Source organism: Mycteria americana, chromosome 4 (genome assembly GCF_035582795.1).
Source record: "Mycteria americana isolate JAX WOST 10 ecotype Jacksonville Zoo and Gardens chromosome 4, USCA_MyAme_1.0, whole genome shotgun sequence".
Classification (NCBI taxonomy): Eukaryota; Metazoa; Chordata; class Aves; order Ciconiiformes; family Ciconiidae; genus Mycteria; species Mycteria americana.
In genome coordinates this window covers 9,232,983-9,251,797 of record NC_134368.1, presented here as the reverse complement: position 1 = coordinate 9,251,797, position 18,815 = coordinate 9,232,983, and the positions used below count along the sequence as shown (strand labels likewise).

Below are 18,815 nucleotides of genomic sequence, written 5' to 3'. Positions count from 1 at the left end.
GTCTTCCTTTGCATTGTTCACCTGTATTTTTCTTTTGTTTTCAGAAGAGAGTCCTTGGAAAGCTTTAAATGGGGGTTGCCCAATCCAGACTGACACAACAAGGAATTCAGCTTACCCTTTCCCAGTGTGCCCATTCAGCCCTGGCACTGCCAGTAACGGTCTGCAGTGGCAGCAGGAATCTTCCAGTACATCTATGGTGTCAGGATGGATAAGTGAATTAAACCTTAACGAAAACTCGAGTCAGCCCTTGGCACCACCAACAAAACGCCATTGTAGGTCCCTCTCTGAGCCAGATGAGCTGGCTCGCTGTCGGTCACCGTGGAAGCCTGGCAATTCAAAGGTTTGGACTCCTGTGTCAAAGAGACGGTGTAATAGTGGTGGTAGCGCTACCTTGCAACGCTGCAACAGTCATGGAAGTGCAACCTTACAGAGAAGCACAAGTATCAGTCTGCCACAAAACATACTGTCACTAAATAACGTCTTCACTATCACCAGCTTCAACACATCACCAGTACCCAGACCTTCCTCTGCCAGCAGCGGGTTTGTGGACAGTAGCGAGGGCAGCACAAGCTCGAGTACCCACTGGAATTCTGGAGGGCCTTGTGACTTTAACCCAAGGCGCCGCCTCTCCCTCTCCCAGGAGCACATCACCGAGACGGGAAATCTCTTGCCTTCAGCCAACAGCACTCCCACCTCCACACCCGAGCTCAGCCGGCGTCAGGGCTTGTTGAGATGCCGCTCTCAGCCTTGCGTTCTGAATGAAAAGAAAAGCCGGCTAAAGCGCAGACGGGAGGAGGATGTACGATGGAACAGACCATCGTTAGACTTTTTTAAAATGACACGGGTGAGATTTTGCTTTCCTCTGTGTGAAGGGAACTCTTGCAGAAAGGCTCTTTCTAGATAAACTGAACTAATTTGTAGTTGTTAGATTTGCTTTGTATTCTTGTACTGATATATATCACCTTCAGCAGCGTACCAGGTTTCTTATACTTGCCCGTGCTATACCCTATAGCAACTTATTTACTTTTTGCTCCCAAAGCCAAGTTCTTGAAGCCCAGTGTGCTTGATATAGAGTACAAAGAGCTGTGAAAAGATGCTTGAAGCAGAGGCCAAAGAAAAATGGCTTGTTTTTAAAATGCAAGGAAGCCATGGGGAACAGAGGGTAGACAGGGTAGCCAAAAAGTTATGCCACTATGTTCCCAGAGAACAGCGTGCAATGATTTCTAAGTCATCTTTGTGCACATCTGTTTGGTTAAGCCTCCCCTTACAGTTTGAGTAATTCCATAAAGCTAAATAAGAGCAAGCACATCCCTTATAAATGAATTAACTAAAGAAACTGCTAATAAGCAGTCAGAAATAGAAATAGTGTTCTAATACGGCAGCTGCAGATACTCCAGCTCAGTGGAGAGGTGTTTTACTCCAGTTATTTAGACTTCTGCTTCCCTCCTCATGTGAGAGTAAAGGTGCTGACTTAAAAACTAGTAAACTTCAGTTCATGCCTATACTTTGCACGTATTACAAACGCATGTACAGAGCTCATTTTTCAAAGCTTCTGTGTCCACAGAGGCAACTGCTGCAGTTTAAAACTGAAGATGCTAATTTAGTTTCTGTAGATGTAAAATTGAGTCTTACGTTATGGTCAGAGAGCACTTCATGCTTGTGAGAATATAACCCTACTGCCTTCAGCAGATACCAGACTCGGGAGGTTTGTGTGAGTACATCTGTTAAGAGTAGCGGGGAGGAGGCAGTTTGCAGAAGTAGCAATAAAAATGTAAGGGAGGAAGATAGTTCTGCACCAGTGTCCCTGCATTTGATGCACTGTGCAGAAGAAAAGCTGAATAGAATGGGATGCTGGCTAAAATGTCCAATCTGTGGTACCTTGGTATTAGTAGACTTTACATAGAAATGCGTGGGAAAAATACTAGTAAGATATTGAAAGTGAACTGTCTACTGTAGGATATTATGTCCACTTTGCTTAGCTAAAAGTCTGTATGATGTCATCTGTCCTTCTCTTATGCCTTTGAGACAACTTATAGCTTAAAGGATTTTCTTCTTTAAAAATACAGCTTTTTTGGATGAAGCTGTGGGGTAGGTACTTGGTTGGCAAGCCATACAGAATGATCTGTTTGGTTATTGACAAGGCTGTTAACCAGTTCTGTTCTAGACATGACTAGACCCTGCCTGTTCTGAGTTTTGGTTAAGATGCAAGTTTACTAGATAGCTAATCAGATTTTACCTGTTTCTCTGTGTTAATCACTGCTGAGATTAGTTTGCTAATCTACTCCAGAAATATTAGTAGATTTGCCTTTCAGCTGCCTGTGTGGTCTAATGCAGGTTTCTTTATTTAAACTGAATGTAAAATTTAAAACCTGTTCCTTTTTTGGCTAGACTTGCTGTTTACGTTCTTCAAGCTCTAGAGGTGAGATGCAGTATTTCAGACTGGCAGGTTAGTTTCAGTTGCTCAGGTGTTACACCTTCTAAATAATCCATATAACAATGTATATGGAGAAAACCTGATATAGCCCATGTCTGTGGAAAGTGTGGGGTGGGTTTTTTTTGCGCTATTTAGATTTGCTGCTGAATTGAAGAGTACATCAGACTAATATTCAGCCAGTCGTGATCACTTCTTCCTGTAAGACCTATTTTGAGATGATGTTTTTTTGATAAGCCGAGTAGTTTATGCAACAAAGTTCATCCTACAGTGTCAAGGCCCGATGGTGGGGTTTTTTTCCAGCTGTTTTGGTAGAATCTTCCTATAAAGATACTACTGTGTATTTAATTAAAGGCACAAAGTATAGTTTGGAAATATATCAGTTTCCAAACATGCTAAACTTTAATGAAAACATCTGTTTAAAAACTAGGCAAGTACCGAAAACATTTGAAGTAAAAATTGAATTAAGTTCTAAAGAAATGTTGGGGTTTTTTTTAGAATGACAGCTTGCTTACCCATTACATTGTTAGAAGTCTTATATTTCTTCATAGCGTACCTTCTCCCCATGCCCCAAATCCTGGCAGATGTATATGCTTTGAAACTTATATTGTGGTCTTAAACATTTCTCTCAACTTAAAATTACTGCTGTGCAAAATATTATAAGCTAATACTACCGAAGACTTGTTTTGAAGTGTCGTACAATGAGATGTGGATGTGTCCTATATCTGCATATAGCTCAGTGAAGATCGGGACTACGATAAGGGGAAGTTCAGTAAGACCTCTCTTTCATGTCTCTTGATGGCTCCTTGTTGTTTCCAAAAATACTTTTTCTGTGATTTCAAATTCACTTCTAAGTCAGTTTATGAAAGACCTGTGTTGAAAACAAGTGCTTTTAAGGATATTTTGTTCTAAGCTTTACTGCAAATATTTTGATGTCCTCAAATCTTCCTAAAAAGGTAAACTTATCAAATAGTTGCTCAAAACCAGGTCAGTAATTAGATAATTAGTATTGTTTGTGGAGAACTTAAGTCATAGTTGACCCATGTTATGATAGATCTGAAGGTGCTGGGAAGGGAGAGTTCTTACTTTATATTGCAGTGGTATATTGGAGCCACAACTGTGTGAAGAAGGGAGTTTTAGGTCTGTGGCCATTTCTGCCAATGCTGTGGAGTCCTGAGAGGTTGGCATTGAAACACCTGCCAAAGTTGCCCAAGGTTTCTCAGCTAGGAATTATCTCAAATCAATATTTATCAGAACTAAATGATTTATTTACTTTAACCTGAAGCAAGTGCTGTTGTATCTGAGTGAAGATCTTGAATAGCTGTGGTTGGGTGAAGCTTTAGAGGGAGAAGGGGATGAAAGGTGTTTTTGGTTTGGTGGTTTTTTGTTTGGCCTTTTTTTTTTTGCATTAGTGAACTGGTGTTTTGCTATCTGAGTTCTAGAAAATACGTGGTGGTTGCTGCTTCAGTCCCTACTAATTTGCTAAATATAAGTGCTATAAAATCAAAAGTCTAATTCTGAAAGGAAAGTTCCCATTGTCATTGCTTTTTAAGATTAGACATAAGCATAGGTGAGTAAATCCAGATTACTAATCTATCCTTATAATCGATCCTTAGTTTCTGTACTTGTTCATGGCTTGCTCCTTCCACTGTTGCCTCTTTAATATTCTAATGTGTGCCTTTGTTTAAAAGAAGGAAAGAAATAGGGCAGCTCTTAACACCATAAAGTGTTTCGTTCTATATACTTTGATTTTATTTTCTTCTTCTGCAGAGCTTCACACTACTTCACTGCACTCCCCCTCTGTTTTAGATTTTATGCCCTCTTGGAAAAGAATATGCCATATCTTCAATTCTCATGGAAAACACTACTTAATATTCAGTAAAATGAGTAATTCATGTTTGTAGAAATAGATTGAAATGGTCAGGCAGACTGCTGTACACCACTGTTTAGCTCATATAGTGCTAAATTCTGGAAGGATCTTTTTCTGGACTTGAAGCTGAAAATACAAACCTGTGAAACTTCAGACCTTCTAGAATGTGAAGACAGCTGTAAAAACAAGTGGAAAAGACTGTAGGAAAAGATAACAAAATGATAGCTGTTTTCAGCCTCTAAGGACTCAAAATTACTTTTCTCTGTTCAGTTATGTATGCAAAAATAGCTGTATGAGTTGTAGAACTGCAGAACACAGTACCTATGCCTACTTAATATTTGTTCACAATCACCCAAGTAAGAAGCTGGCTCTGGTGAGGAGTGTTGGTCTTCCTTCACTGCAGCAGGAATCCGATCACCCTGGTATTTCAAGATGACTGTGCATGGCAAAGAGCCTCTTTGGACTTGCGCTCTTCTGCAGGTAATAAGCTCTATGACAGAGGCTGCTACAGGGTAAGTAAAGGTGGCATTTAGGCTGGTAACTGCAGTAGGAGGTTAGAAATGTTTCTTTACTGAAAAGAGTTCTTCCACCCCAGAAAACTGTGGAGCTTTTTCAAATGTTCTGCTTCATTAATTGTCAGTCAGTCCTGAGGTGTGACAAGTAAAGAGCAAGAGGTTGCACAAGTTTTTCAGTGTGTAAGCAAGTTTTATTGCGACAGTAAGATTTAATTCCATTTCAGATCAAACAACACACTGTAGTTTGAAGTCTTTCTGGTGTTTAACATTCTTGTGTTACTCCTCCCCCAATGCTGTGGCATGGAGTTGCCAAAAAAAAAAAAATCTTGGTATCATGCTTTAAAAGAAACCCCAGACTTTCTCTAATATGTTCTCCGAAGTGGTCTTTGGTCTGTTTAAATAGTTAATACAAAATAGCTGGCTTTATCCAAGTAAGGAGTAGTTTCAGCTATTCAGTGCTATGACACCTCATGCATTAACTTTAGACTAGGTAAGACAACACACAAGTTTTTAGGGGTTTCTCAACACTGAAGGAACTCGGGGTCTGAAGTTGTGATTTCTTAGCACAGGGTGCTTCTGCCTTCTTGGAAATGCTTTAAAGTCATCTGGATTTTATACTAGTGGATTTTCTTGGTACTGAGAGAGATCTGAAGTGCCACACCAGGTCAGGCCAAGCTCTGCATAGCCTGGCACCCTGCCTGACAGAGAAGGGCTGCTTTGAGGCATGCAGGAACAATGAATGTGCAACGTGATACTTCCTCCAGCACGGTGGCCTGGCTTCTGCCAGCGTGCATCTTGGGGGCTTCAAAGTGCGCATCAGAGGTTCAAACTCTAACTACCAATAGATCTATTTTCTGTTGATAATCTGTTTTTTAACCCTTCATCTTGGACCTCCACAATATTCCACAACAGTTTAATTTTTGTAAACTCTGTTCATCATCACCTTCTCCGAACACCTAAATACTTGATTTATTTTCTTTCTTGGAGTTTAAGGTCTTGAATCAGCAAAACGCGTGGATAACTTTGATCCTTAAAGTAAATTGAGCTTAAATTGTCTCTGCTTTATGATTATTGACTTTATGATTATTGACTTTATGCTTCAGGTCACAGTGATGTAGTGGCTTTGCAGATCTACATAGCAAGGAGGGCTTCTCACAGAAGATACCATCTGAGTTATAAAGACTTGTTAACTCTGGCTGAAACAGCAAGACTAGTATCACTTAGGGACTAGGTGATAGTGATTTCCACAGCAGTTTAAAAATGCACACGAAGTAGGGATGAACAGTGGGAGTGGATAAGTTTCCTGAAGGGTGCAATGAGGAGGCAGTGTTCTATCAAGGGCAGAACCGCATGAGTACTGCAGCTGAACTTAGATCAGATGACTGCTACTTTTCCTGCAGAGACTTTCTTAGTAACTCCTCATCTCTCTTGTGGAATCTCTGCATCCACTTACTTGAATTTTACTCTGTGTGGGCCAGTTTGCAGAAGCCAATGTGAATAGATACTAGGGTGAGATGTGATAGTAATTATTTTATTTAAGTATCTAAACCAGGGTAACAGACTTGTGATTGCTATCTGAGAACTATTAGGCATTAATTCTGTTTCGTTCATCTTTGAGGTCACTGTAATGGTCAGTATGCGGACAGGTAGATGACTTAGTCATACTGCAGCCTCACTAAATTTAAGCAAAATAAGCTCTAAAGCATTCTCCTTGATTATTTGAGTTCTTGCTGTCTATAAAATTTCCAGGTGTGCCCTGTTAGGCATAGTTACGGTACAATTGTTCACTTAGATTATGCTACAACGAAGTGGGTTAATGTTCCCATGCTGCACAAATGGCATCACTGCTATCAGTAGAACTGAAGCATAGTCATAGAAAAGACAGTGTCATACACACGAGTAGTGTGGTGAAGTAGCCGCTCACTTGCGTTTAAGCTTTTCCCCAGGCTGCTGTTTTAGCATGTGCAAGATAAAAAAAGTAGTATCAAAAGAGTCCCTTACAATGCTAGCAAGGTAACCTGTGAGTCAAGCCTGGACTGGCTAAAGTAGGTTAAGTACTGGCTCATGAAGTTCATTCAGATTGTGTTCTCTAAATAGTAAGCATGTTCCTTTACATAAGCATCTCAAACTATTTAAAGCTTGTCTCTTATAGCCTCCTGTCAAAATGGGAACAAACAGGTTATTTGGGGTAGATGTATTTTCTGCTTGTGGATACAGTTAAGTCAGCAAAGGCCGTTCTCTGCCTGGCACACTACACTTGTGTAGTGTGATTTGGGGAAGATATTTAATACAGTTGCAAGTCTTAAGTGATTAAGCTCTTGTGGTACTCTTGCAAGAAGATGTAGTACAGCATCTCTTGGTCAGAATATAGTTCTGATTTTTTTTTCTACATGTGGATGACATTTTGCAATTCAGTGATGCATTGATGTGCACTGCTGCTTCTCAGGTGAAATAGGTGGTAGATGTCCTTGCACTGTATGGGGGTATCTTCTGCTTCAGGGCACCCTTGAAGCCCTTGGCTTTTGGAATGCTCTATGTGGAAAATACAATAAAGGTGAGCTATGTGTAGTGAAGGATTGGACTGGGGTTGATTGGGATCAATAAAATGGTAGCAAATGTAAATATACAACATAGTTAATTTACTAGTAGTTTCCCTTTGTATTAACATTAAGAACCAAAAAGAACAGCTGTGATTGAAGCAATTGAGCCAGGGACAGAATTTTGGTTCTTGTTTGAAAACTTAATACCTATTCCTAGGGGAGCCTTTAACTTCACATTTGAAAAGTACAGCTAATTCTGGCCTACCTTTGCTTTGAAAAACAGTTCTGGGGCCTTTTTTTTTTTCTTCCCATAGTAGTAATTTCTATAAGTGATCATAAACCAAGAAACCAAAAGATAAGATTATTTGTATTCCAAAAGACATGAAGTAATTTAAGCTCAGTGGTCAATGGTCTTGTTCAGAGGAAGGGAGCTGGGTATCAAAATTGTCCAGCTAAGTAAATCAGTGGTTTAAATCCATCCACTTTGTGTGATTCTAGGTATAAACTTAATTTATAGCCGAAAAGAAATAGTTAGCAATAGACCTCAAGGAAAATGTTTCTACAGTTTGCCTATACAATGTACCCCTACATGCAAGAGGCCAAAGACTTCAGCATTTCCAAAGTGTAAGTGTTTTTTCCTTAAGGGCAACCTTATGACTTGGAGGAAGAATGTCTGAATGGAAATGGATACAATAAGATACTTGCAGGTTTTCTAAACTTCAGAAGACTGAAAATAAACTATTGCTATGCTTACAGGATTTTGAATAACAGAATGCAAGTCAACTTTGATCTGCTAGAGGTTGGTCAAGCTATTATATTTATTCATTGCAAATGAGTTTAGAAGCTAGAGAATTGCTAAGATCGGGAAGACCTCTTTGGAGAGGAACAGGGATGTGGAAGGTTGGAAGAGTTTCCTCAGATGCCTGCTCTCCTGTGGCATTTATGAAAGGGAGAGGCTTTTTGAGCAAACTTCAGTGATGGCCACTGACAGTCCCAGCACCACTGTCGTGGGTGAAACAGCACAGATATTTGTGAACTCTTTGCACCTGTGTCTGGATAACAGATGTCTGGTAAACTTCCAAGTATTTTGACTTGGATTGTAGGTTAAATTGGCTTCTTCGAAGTTGACCAATATGCATCTACTATGTTGTGATTATGCCTCCCATATCCTCAAATTAAATGAAAAATAATGTATGGTAGTTTGAGTTGAAATTTGTGTGGGTGACTATTTACATTTGGCTTACTATCAATCTGTAAAAACCAATTGTGGAAATTACGGGTGAGGAAAGATGTTTTAAATCATCCAGTCTAATTCTCTGTTGATGCATGATTACTTCCCCCAATATATATTTTTCTAGTATTCGGTCCAGTGTAGCCTTTTAAATGCCTCCAGGGATGTGGTTTCCTTAGCAGATAAAGAGCCTTTTGTGGGAAGCAAAGGCGGTTTCGCTTAAGCTATAAAACTCATTCAGGCTCACTTAAGAGAGTGGCATGTATTTTGCATCTCTTTCCTACTGTCATGATAACAGATAATATTTAATGGAAATAAAAGTTTAAATTAGGGTTCCTGGTCCTCTAGTTAATGAAAACGTATGAGCTTTCTTAGCCTCTATTTGAAAGCAACTTCTGCAGGAGTGGGAGGAGGGGTAGCAGATATTAAACATGGTGTCTAGAGATTAGGAGTCTGTGTCCAGTTATTCCTTTCTGTTTTGTGAAAATGTTAGGAATGATTGTGCTTTTTGCCTGGAATATTTTTTCATGAGAGTTAGAGGAATTGCACGTGAGCAGTAGTTTTTGCTGTAAGAAGTAACAGTTGAAGACCAGGGCTTCTTGCGGAGCTGTCTGAGGACTTGAGCAGGACCAGCTAAGTGTTCAGCTAGATCTCCATTTCCAGTCAAACATTTAGATTATTCCTTTCGCTAATAGTTATGTCTCTTAATAATTTAAAGCTCTTCAAAGTACTCCAGTAAAATAGGTTAATCAAAATGAGTATCTTGTAGAAAGTGATGAACCTTTTCAGACATCTTAAGTTTTATTTACTCTTCTTTGTGAAGTGTTATACAGATGCTGCTTCCTATGTTGAAGCTCTTATGTAAAAAAAAAAAAAAAAAAATCAACTGCTGTTTTCAAAACTTAAAAAAGAAAAAAAAAATTCCTTAACCTATATTGCATCAGAACAAAAAGCCTGTATTCCTGTGATCTGTACTGAAGATGTGCATAACTAATAAGTGGACTTAAATTCCAAACATATTAAAAACAAACAAAAAAACACACACAAAAACCCCAAACCCAACACATCTTTATTCTATGCTGTTACAAATTGGTAGGGGGGAGTTTATATGGGGAGGTGTTTAGTTCAAATGGTGTTTGCCTTCTCAAACAAGTTACTGGTCATTCCACTTGGGGAAACGACACAGAAAAGCCAATGCTGATTTCTGACTTGAGGAAAGCAAGCTGTTCCCTGTGCAAGCTCAGTGCTTCCACTTGGGGTGTGATATGTTGGGTCTGTTGAACTAGGAATTTGTTCCTGTATTTGAGTTCATATAGCTTAAATATACCTGTACTTGTTAGCGTTCTTCTAAACTTAATCATGTGTAGCATCTAGTGCTTGCTTCTTGCTCTGTCCATTGTTTGAGCAGGAACTTGCTTAAATAGCAATAGTATTTTTAAGGAGGTTATAAAAATAGTTTAATGAGTAGTTCACTTTTATAAGTAGTTCACTTAAGTTTAAAGACAGCTTTTTAACCTTGTTAGAAATCTGTATTTTCCACTGGGCTTTATATTACTCTCTGACAATCAGTTATGAGTTTGGATTTTGTCATTTCAGGCATAATTGTATGGCTCTCTTTCATCCTTCTGAACCTAAATAGATGAACTGCACATCTGTTGTGTGAAAGTAATGTAGGAAGTCTCTAAATTTTTCTATTTCAGGAGTGACTTTGTTAACATCAGTTACAAGGCTTATCTATAATTACATAGTTCTTATTAACACTGTGGTGTTTGAAAACTGATGTTTGTTTTCTATAAGCAGGGTTACCCCCATCCCTTCCCAGATGGTTTTTAATATGAAGTGCTTAAAAATCTTGATTTTTTTTTTTTCTTTTAAATCTGGGTATTAGGCTTAATAACTAACAAAGCAACATAACTTCTTTTAATAATTTTAAGCACTGTACCAGGTGAAATCAGAATTCCTCTTGTACAAAGAGCTGAGTCTTTCAGCAAATATGTGTCACAGCATTGCCTAAAGACAACCTTTGTGCCATGACTAATTTTAAAGGGCAAGTTGGGGAGCAAACGTTGGGACCTTTTACTGTTGATGGGGAGGTGCAGAGACTTAAGCGTAGTTTTTAGTTCTTTAGTGTGCTGTGGTGGGTTCTTGTCGAAGTGAGTCTAGGTTCCTAAAATGAAGTAAGGTATTAGATTATACCATTCTTTCGGGGGACGTAAACGTTGTGTAAAACTTTGCAAAACTTAGCTATAAGAAAGGCAGGTCAGGTTATAACTTAACTTGACAATGAATCTCATAAGGCTTAGGATACCAGATGGTGCTATGGTGTGCAGCTACTGAACTGACTTGTCTGAGCTTTTCATGTAAAACTTGTGGGCTTTATCCCAAGTGCGTATAAATAACGTAACTCGGCTCAAAATGGGCGAAAAATGCTGTGGATTTAATTGTCAGAGACACTGTCCTGTGGAATTAACTTTCCTTTTGAATGCTCTATTTGAACCTTTGTGCTTGCAATATGTGTAGTTGATTGTGTAAGCTGTAAGGGTTTCCTGGCAGAACAATGCTAATTTCAGAATGCAATTACTACAAAAGCAAGATGTAGGACACTTTGTTTAGCAGCAGACTGTGTTGAGGAGTTTGGATCATCTTTGCTTGATGATACATGTTGAGTCCAACAAACTAAACTGGGAAGGATGCCTATTTTTTGAGGTTCTTAGCATTCCTATTTTTCCTTTTAAAAAAAAGAAATCCATTTTTTCACAGAGTAAAACATCTCTGATAGCAATTAATGTTTGTTATATCAATTTCCTGAACTTTACAGTTCAGATAGTTATACAGTTCAATACAGCTGAAAAAAGTGTGTGCTTAAATACAAAATGAGATGTTGAAACTGTACTACTTGTCAACTTCCTCCAAATTATTTTTGAATGTGGGATATAATTGAGAATGAGACTCCCCCCTGCCCTGTTCAACGAAGTGCTTATTGGGGACTTGAATTCATTTTTTCCAAAAAGTTATATAAAGGAAAAAACTGAAACCATGTTAAAACTGTGGTTCTTCCTTGTTCTGAATTACAGGTCCTCCTTCATCGCTCACTTTAGTTTTTCTTCTGTTTATCTCTTATGTAGATGAGGATGTGCTAACTTCATTCTTTTCACATCCATTCTTGTGTAATTTTAAGTTTGGGTTCTCCAAACACTTGAATTCTTATGTTGGTATTTAATGATGTTCTTAAGCAAATGCCAGTGTGCAAGGCACTGGTGATAATACATTATCTTCTCTAAAGCTGTGCTTTCCTGTGATCATCCTGTAGCATGTTAGTGTTGTGCAGTCATTTAATCGGCTTTGAAATTATGGGGGTTTTGGTTATAGAAACTACTTTATTTGTTTTTCCCCTTCCTCACTCCCCTCCCCTTGCCACCCCTGTGGTTTGAATTTTGTATGAGGAGGACCCAGAGGAAGGGAAGCTGAATTCCTTTTCCTTGTTTTCCTCTTTTAAATACAATGGCGATTACAACGTCTGTACGAAATGGGCATTATATTCTGGTGGTAATGTTTTGTCTCAAAGCAAGTGAGTCATCTTCTGACTGCCAAGCTTCAGAATATGATAGTCCTTAAGAACTTTCCATATGAGGAAGCAATAACAAATTTGTGGGACAGCTAATGAGTAATAGATAATTAGTGTCCTGTTCCTGGTAAGCTTTAGTGTCTGACATATTTTGCCTTTTTGTGGGATGGTGTAGAGAAATACTTTCTACCCAGTTCATGATCTGATCTAGTATACGAAGCCTTAAATGCCAACTTTTTATATCGTGGTACAAAAGCAATGTGAATTGTTCTCACAGGGTTACCTGTTGGGTTTTTTTTGTTCACTTAGTTCTTGTGCATTTATTCCAGGGCAGCAGAGATTAAAGTTTAATCCATTAAAAAATCAATCATTGTTACAGTTTGGGAGACAAGTGATATATTTTGCCTGTATTGGTGTGCATATAACACTAGCTTGATATTTGGTTTCAATGAGCAGGAGAAATATGCTTGATATATTAAGGATTATTTTAAACTTGAAGTAGAGTTGAGGTCACCTAATTATTTTTGAAATAGTTTAGCTTAGTTTAAAAGTATTACAAAGAATTACTTTGGCAAGCTAGAAGTTTCCACTTGGCAGTATTGGGCTTCTTTTGAGTAGCCTGGGGTGCTTAATCATCAGAGCCCACACTTTCTGGGAGAGTCTTGCCTATAGCACTTAATGGCTCTACTGAACATGAGTGGTCTTCTGAATCCATGCTATTTCAGTGCATCTGCTGTTGCTCATGTATAGCGCTGCGGCTGGTATAAAACTAGTAAAATTCCTTGGTAGTAGTCTGTTGCTGGTGAAGGTGTTTTGACACCAAAGCTGTTAATTTTGATATCTTTTTCCAAGGAACAGCCATTTTGAGAAGGAAGGCCTTTTAAAAACAGGTGTCTAGGTGTCTTAGAGCAGGAGAACTCTGCCTAAGAGAGCTCTAGGGCACATCTGAGCCTTGTTACGTAGTCTCAGGCTTATGGGAGCAAGCATTGATATCAATGACATATCCTTCAGGCAGGACGAGCAGGTGCTGTCCCAATACCTTCAGCCTCTACCCGGCTTGAATTTGAACTTGCTCTTAACTTTTCTAATCCTGTTTTAATAAACAGGCCCAGTTAACTAAGACTTATTTTACTGTGGTGTCAATACAAATACCTGAGGATGAATCTGCAGTTTGCCAAGTTGTTCAAGATAATGCAAGTCTTAAATTTGATGCTTTTATATCTTCCTGCCATGAACAAGATGAATTACCTAGATAGCTTAAAAAAAAAAAGGGGGGGGGGGGGGGCAGCACATGGGAATTTCTGTCCATCTAGGGCTCCATTTCACATGCATCAGAACTTGGACAATCCAGGTCTTGTAATTCCCTCCTTCATTATGAGAAAAAGCTCCTTTACCTATAGCTCTAATTGCTAATTAATGAAGTCCTTAGTTTGTTAGAAATAGTTTTTTTTTTTTTAGGTTGAGCAATATTAGATGGGAATATTTTTTCCAATCTTGTACCTTAAATGATCTTGCTGTCAAGAACAGATTTACGTTTTCTGTACTGAAACATGACTGATAACTACGTTCCAAACCAGAGTTGTACAGGTCATAAAGTTTGTTAAGAAGTGGCCTTGTGGTTTTTTTCTACCCACAGCAGAGTATTTTCTTGACCTAGTTATTTTTCAAGGACAGATCACTGTTTTTCTTACCTTGAACGTTGTTGCCTGAAGGGGTTAGTCTGATGGTTTGACACATGGTTTGGAGAGCTTCTAGTCTTTGCCTCTGTTACCGTTGAATTTGGATGCTATTCTGCCCAGCTGTGTTCAAAAAAAAAAAAAAAACCCCAACCAAGCACAACTAAGTACTTGAACTTGAAAAGCTACTTCAGTAACAGGCCTTGAGAAAGAAAACCTTTCTGTAGGCACGTAAGGCTTTTTCTTCTAGGATGAGTCTTACATGGTACAAACCTCAAGTATGGAACTATTCTACTGGGAATCAACATTTTTGTCAAATGGCAGTTAAGCATCCTTACAAAATACATGTCTGTGTGTATTGGAAATTGGCAAGCCAGCATGATGTCTCCTGACTAATTCCACATGGTCTAAAAACTTTCATCCTCCAAAGTGTTGCCAGCTTCTTTCCCCATTCATTACTGGATCTGTGTGAGTGCCTGCCTGTGCTTACGTTTTATAAGGAAGTTATGGATGATTATTTGATGCTGTAAGTTGTCTTTCCTTTGGAGGGAGGACAAGAGAAGTCCTTCTGTGAAGTGAATGTTGGAAGCAGGAGTAATTCTTACATTATTGTGTGAGACCAGGGCATGTGCTGAATTAAGTAGTTTACACAGCTTGCCACTCTTCAGGTTCTGCTTCTTGTATATTACTGTTCTGCAAGTCCCTTTTGGCTTTGCTCTGAGTTATCTTTGCTGCTCTGCCTTGCTGCTTTCTGTTTAGGGATTTTTTTTGAGTTCTTTGGTCTGGTGACAAAATTGTGTTTAGATTCCCTTGTAGAGAATAACTGTCCAGAAAATCAGCTGTGCCTCCTGGTGTTGAGCATTGCTAAATCCTGCTCCATTTTCATCATGGCAGTAAGAAATATCCTATACCTTCTACCAGAAAGACCCAGTAGAATTGAGTTCTCTTTGATCCTCTTCTGTGTGGTGGCATGACCAACAGATGCTAGTATCTGCAGTTCCTATATAAATACACTGAGCTGATCTTGGGCTACAGTAGAAGCTGCCTTATGCAACTTACTGAAGTGTTCCCTGACTAGTTAGGCTTGGGATCTAGTGACCCTGACATTTGCCAGATGGCTCAAGTGTAGCCATAGCATGTTTGAGGGCCAGGCCTGAGAGTATCACGCATCTGTGAAGCCATGTGAACTCCCTCAACATTCCCACCCATAATTCCCTCCCAGACACTACTGTTGTAACAAAAGGGTCATCCTTCCAGTATCCAAAGTAGCTCAAATGTGATCATTTTTATTGAAATGGGATAATCATTTATTGAAACAGCACTTGTTAATGGCTTGTACTTGTATTTTTTAGTAAAGCTATTTCCACAATGACTGTGGTTCTGAATCTTTAACATTACCATATTAAATTGTAATCCACTTAGCATGGTTCTGGCTTTTTCTGTCTTAGTGCGTATTCTGTAAATATGAAGATCTCTGGGGAGCCATGATACAAGTCTCGAAAGTGGGATGTATGGCATAGCAGCCAGATGATGGTGGCAAAAGGGTAAAAGAATTCCCTGAAAGTTCTGTTCTCAAAGGGAATTTGGGGATGCCTTTTTTTCTTTACTACTGTCAGCAGTTTGACAATCTGGAAGTTAGTGCCTTAAAGCTATGAGTTAAAAGCATACTTTTGTACTTCAGGAGGGGTTGCTGGCATTTGAGGGGGGAAGGAAGGAATCTGCCCTCTGCAGCCTTTGCAGTTTATGCTCTATGTCTATGAATAGCGCTCAATGCCTGTCTCTTCCAATTATTATTTCCCCAAGCAGCACTACTTGTAAAATGATGTTCTTGAGACGGCTTTGGTTTCATATGTCTTTTTAAGCATAAATAGTATTTCTTCTTCAGGTACAAGTCTACTTGATACATGCTGGATCTTCTGCCGTGGGAGTTCCTCGCACACCTGTGAAATAACTTTGGTTCAGACTCTTGTTCTCCAGAGTAGTGAAAAAAGCAGTTGCCACTCATACAAAGCAAAAATCAATGAACTACCACCTTCACTCCAACTAATAGTGGCAATTGGAGGTCTTTCTCTGTCCATGTCAGAGCACCACAGTAACTTGTGGGAGTAGCAGGAACTGTGCCCTAAATAGGAAAGATTCAGACTGGTGCTACAATATATTGTCTGCAGAGCATAATGAGTTGACAGGTTTGGGACACTTTGAATTTCTCCTCTGTTTATTTAAAAAAAAAAAAGGACCTTTTTTGCTTTGATATCATCTTACGGGAAATATTGCAAACAGTGCTGCTTTAGCTGCTGTCATACTCGGTATTTTTTTCCTCTGTTGTGGTAAAGTTCTTCCCTTCTTACGAAACAGACTTCATATTGTGCCTTCCATGGGGGATCATTTGATCTATACCCATTCAGAGCGGGGGTCAAGTCCAGCTTTGTGATGATAATATAGTTTATAATGCATACTAGTAGTTTTACCTTTAAGTTACAGCAGAAATAACTTGGTCCTTGAAGTTCATACTTGGAAACTGTAAAACCAAGGATTACAGAGAAGGAAATGAAGAGGAATGGCAGGATGTCGAAATGCATTTTTAGGGAACATTTGTATTTGTAATAACCTCTAATCTGTAAGAACAAACCTTAATGAAACTGTTAGCAAACTGAATGCTGTAGTTAACTCCCTCTGCATTAAAGCTCCTTCCCCTTATACACATCCATTGCAGATCAGTCATATTTAAATTCTTTCATGTGACTTTTTTTTTCTCCATCTGAAAAGGCTTTGTGTACAAAGAGTAAGGCATAGAATGATACTCCTTTCCCTAACAAGTAAGGTAAAGGGCTTGAATATCACTAATTTGTTTAAAAGTGTTGTGTTTTTTAAAAAACCCCTAGATTGTAGTGTCTGGCTCTCTTACTTCTCCAGTTTGAATTTTAGGTGTTAGAAGCCTGAAAACCAATAAGCAAGATATTCTGGACTATTTCTCGGAGTTGAGTATTCATGAATGACTATTAGTGATGCCTTTTCTCCACTTGCATTTTCTGGTTTTAATGTGCATTTTGTTTCCTTTAAGAAGCTCGTTGATCAACCAAATGCAGTAGTTCCTAGTTATTTCATTTAAGTTACTATTTTTCTCCTCTTGCTTGTATTCCATACAGTTGAAGAGAACTTGGGACAGGTTCCTTTTATAAATGCTTCCATTCATGTGTTTTTCTCAAAAGAAATCTTGTCTAGGAGTGCTAGTCTGTCACAAGGCTGTTTAAGTATTGGTTCCTTCTTATTTTACTGTATTTAAGATACAGTGCTCAAAATATTTTATTTTGTACTAGGCTGCTTTCACCCTTCACTGACCAACTGGTGTTCAAAATATTTTTTGTGATCTATTTAAATAGATTCTGAGATTTATGATAAGCTTGTTCTTGTGTAACATTCCCCACCCCACTAGTTTCTCTTCCTCAACCTTCTTGGTTAGGCTTGAATACTGTAGAAACATCAAAATCTCCAAAAAGTAATAGCTGACAGATGTATAGCCAAACTTAATAAATCTGTTGTTGAAAGAGATTACACAGGTTTCCAGGCTTCAATTTACTGCAAAAGGCAAGTGAATAAAGCAGCAGTTGATGTGGTTTTGTTTTTTTTCTTCTTTGATTAGCATGTGAACACTAGCTAACATGGGTTTTAACTGAAACTGGATTTTATTGTTCATTCCCAACATGGTTGGCTTCTATTAGAAAATTGGCAAGAAGAATAAGCTTGTACAAGCAGTCCTGTGAATTTATTCATGGCTGGTTATATCACTTGTCCTTATGCGAGTGTGTTCTCTAGAGCCGGTTCTTTAGCTCTTCCTTTCCAATTGATCTTCTACTATATGCACGCTTAGAGAACAGTTATTGCCGCTTCCTTTTTCCCATGCTAAGTAAACCGGGCTCTTCTGAAGTAGCTTTTCTGGGAACCTTTCCTACCGTAGACTGTTTTATTGAAACACTACAATTTTTTTCTGCTTTGGGTCTGCTTTGGCTTTGTTCTGTCTCCTTTTATGGCTGTATTGTGTTGGTGACTGCAGTCACTTGTTGTTCTTGTCCTGCTCTGACCCTTCTAACCGATGAATTCCTCATGATGCAGTTTGATAGTGTGACCTTGTGCTTTTTCTATAAATGTGCCCATGATATAATTTCAATCCAGTTCTCGAATATGCCAACCTTCCCTTATGTGGCTGATGCCACTCAACTAGTGAACCCTGTTAGTATGATGTACTCTTTGGGGCATTTTTTCCCTTTAAGCAGTCTTCAGATGCATTGTCTGTAGATGGCCATCTCCATCTCTGTGCAGTTGTCTTGTCTGTTGATTAGGTCTGTCAGGTCTCACGTCTGTATGAGGTTCTTGGTATTACTGCACTATGTCTGGCAAAACTAATGTATGAGGTTTTAGCTGGTCATAGAGGCTGAGAGCAGGTTTGTGTGCCACACTTGAGGTAAACATGCCAGTGCTGTTAAGTACATAAAAATAGAAGAACTATAGTTTTAAAAAGCTGTCTGATCATGACCACCACTGGATGGATGTTGAGGAGAATATTTAAGAAATAATTCTTCTCCTCTGGACTTGTTTTTCTACACACTTTTGTAGAGTAAGCAATCAAGTTTCAATGCTTAGTTTATTTTTTGTAGACAGCTCGAGTTTGTTTCTATTAGGGTTTTTAATATGGACTAAATCTTGACTTTTTATGCCAAGCACTGTCATAGCATGTTTCGAAGAACTAACCCTTTTCCTTTTGGGATAAGGTGTAACTTCCAAGACTAGTTGTGTCATGCTTTTGTTATGGGCCCCCTTGGACTGAAGTCTGGTCGTTTACCTGCCTTGCCTATCTTGCTTATGGAAAAGTCTTCTAATCTGCTTTGATTATGTCAACAAGGGCAAGTAGAATATGTTAAGAGTTGCGATTAATTGCTGTGCTTAGTGGGGTGTGTGATCTCTTCAGCTGTAAGGGGCTGAAGTTGTGTCA

At 38.8% G+C, this 18,815-nt stretch overlaps 1 protein-coding gene across 2 annotated transcripts in view; it reads left to right on the top strand.

The window, feature by feature from the left end:
* FAM53A (family with sequence similarity 53 member A) overlaps positions 1 to 18,815 on the top strand; it is a 72,555-nt gene that overhangs the window by 32,068 nt on the left and 21,672 nt on the right. For both annotated transcript variants that reach the window (XM_075499581.1, XM_075499580.1), the window contains exon 4: positions 45 to 844. In XM_075499581.1, the coding sequence (XP_075355696.1) occupies positions 45 to 844 (800 nt within the window). The remainder of the gene's footprint in view (positions 1 to 44; positions 845 to 18,815) is intronic.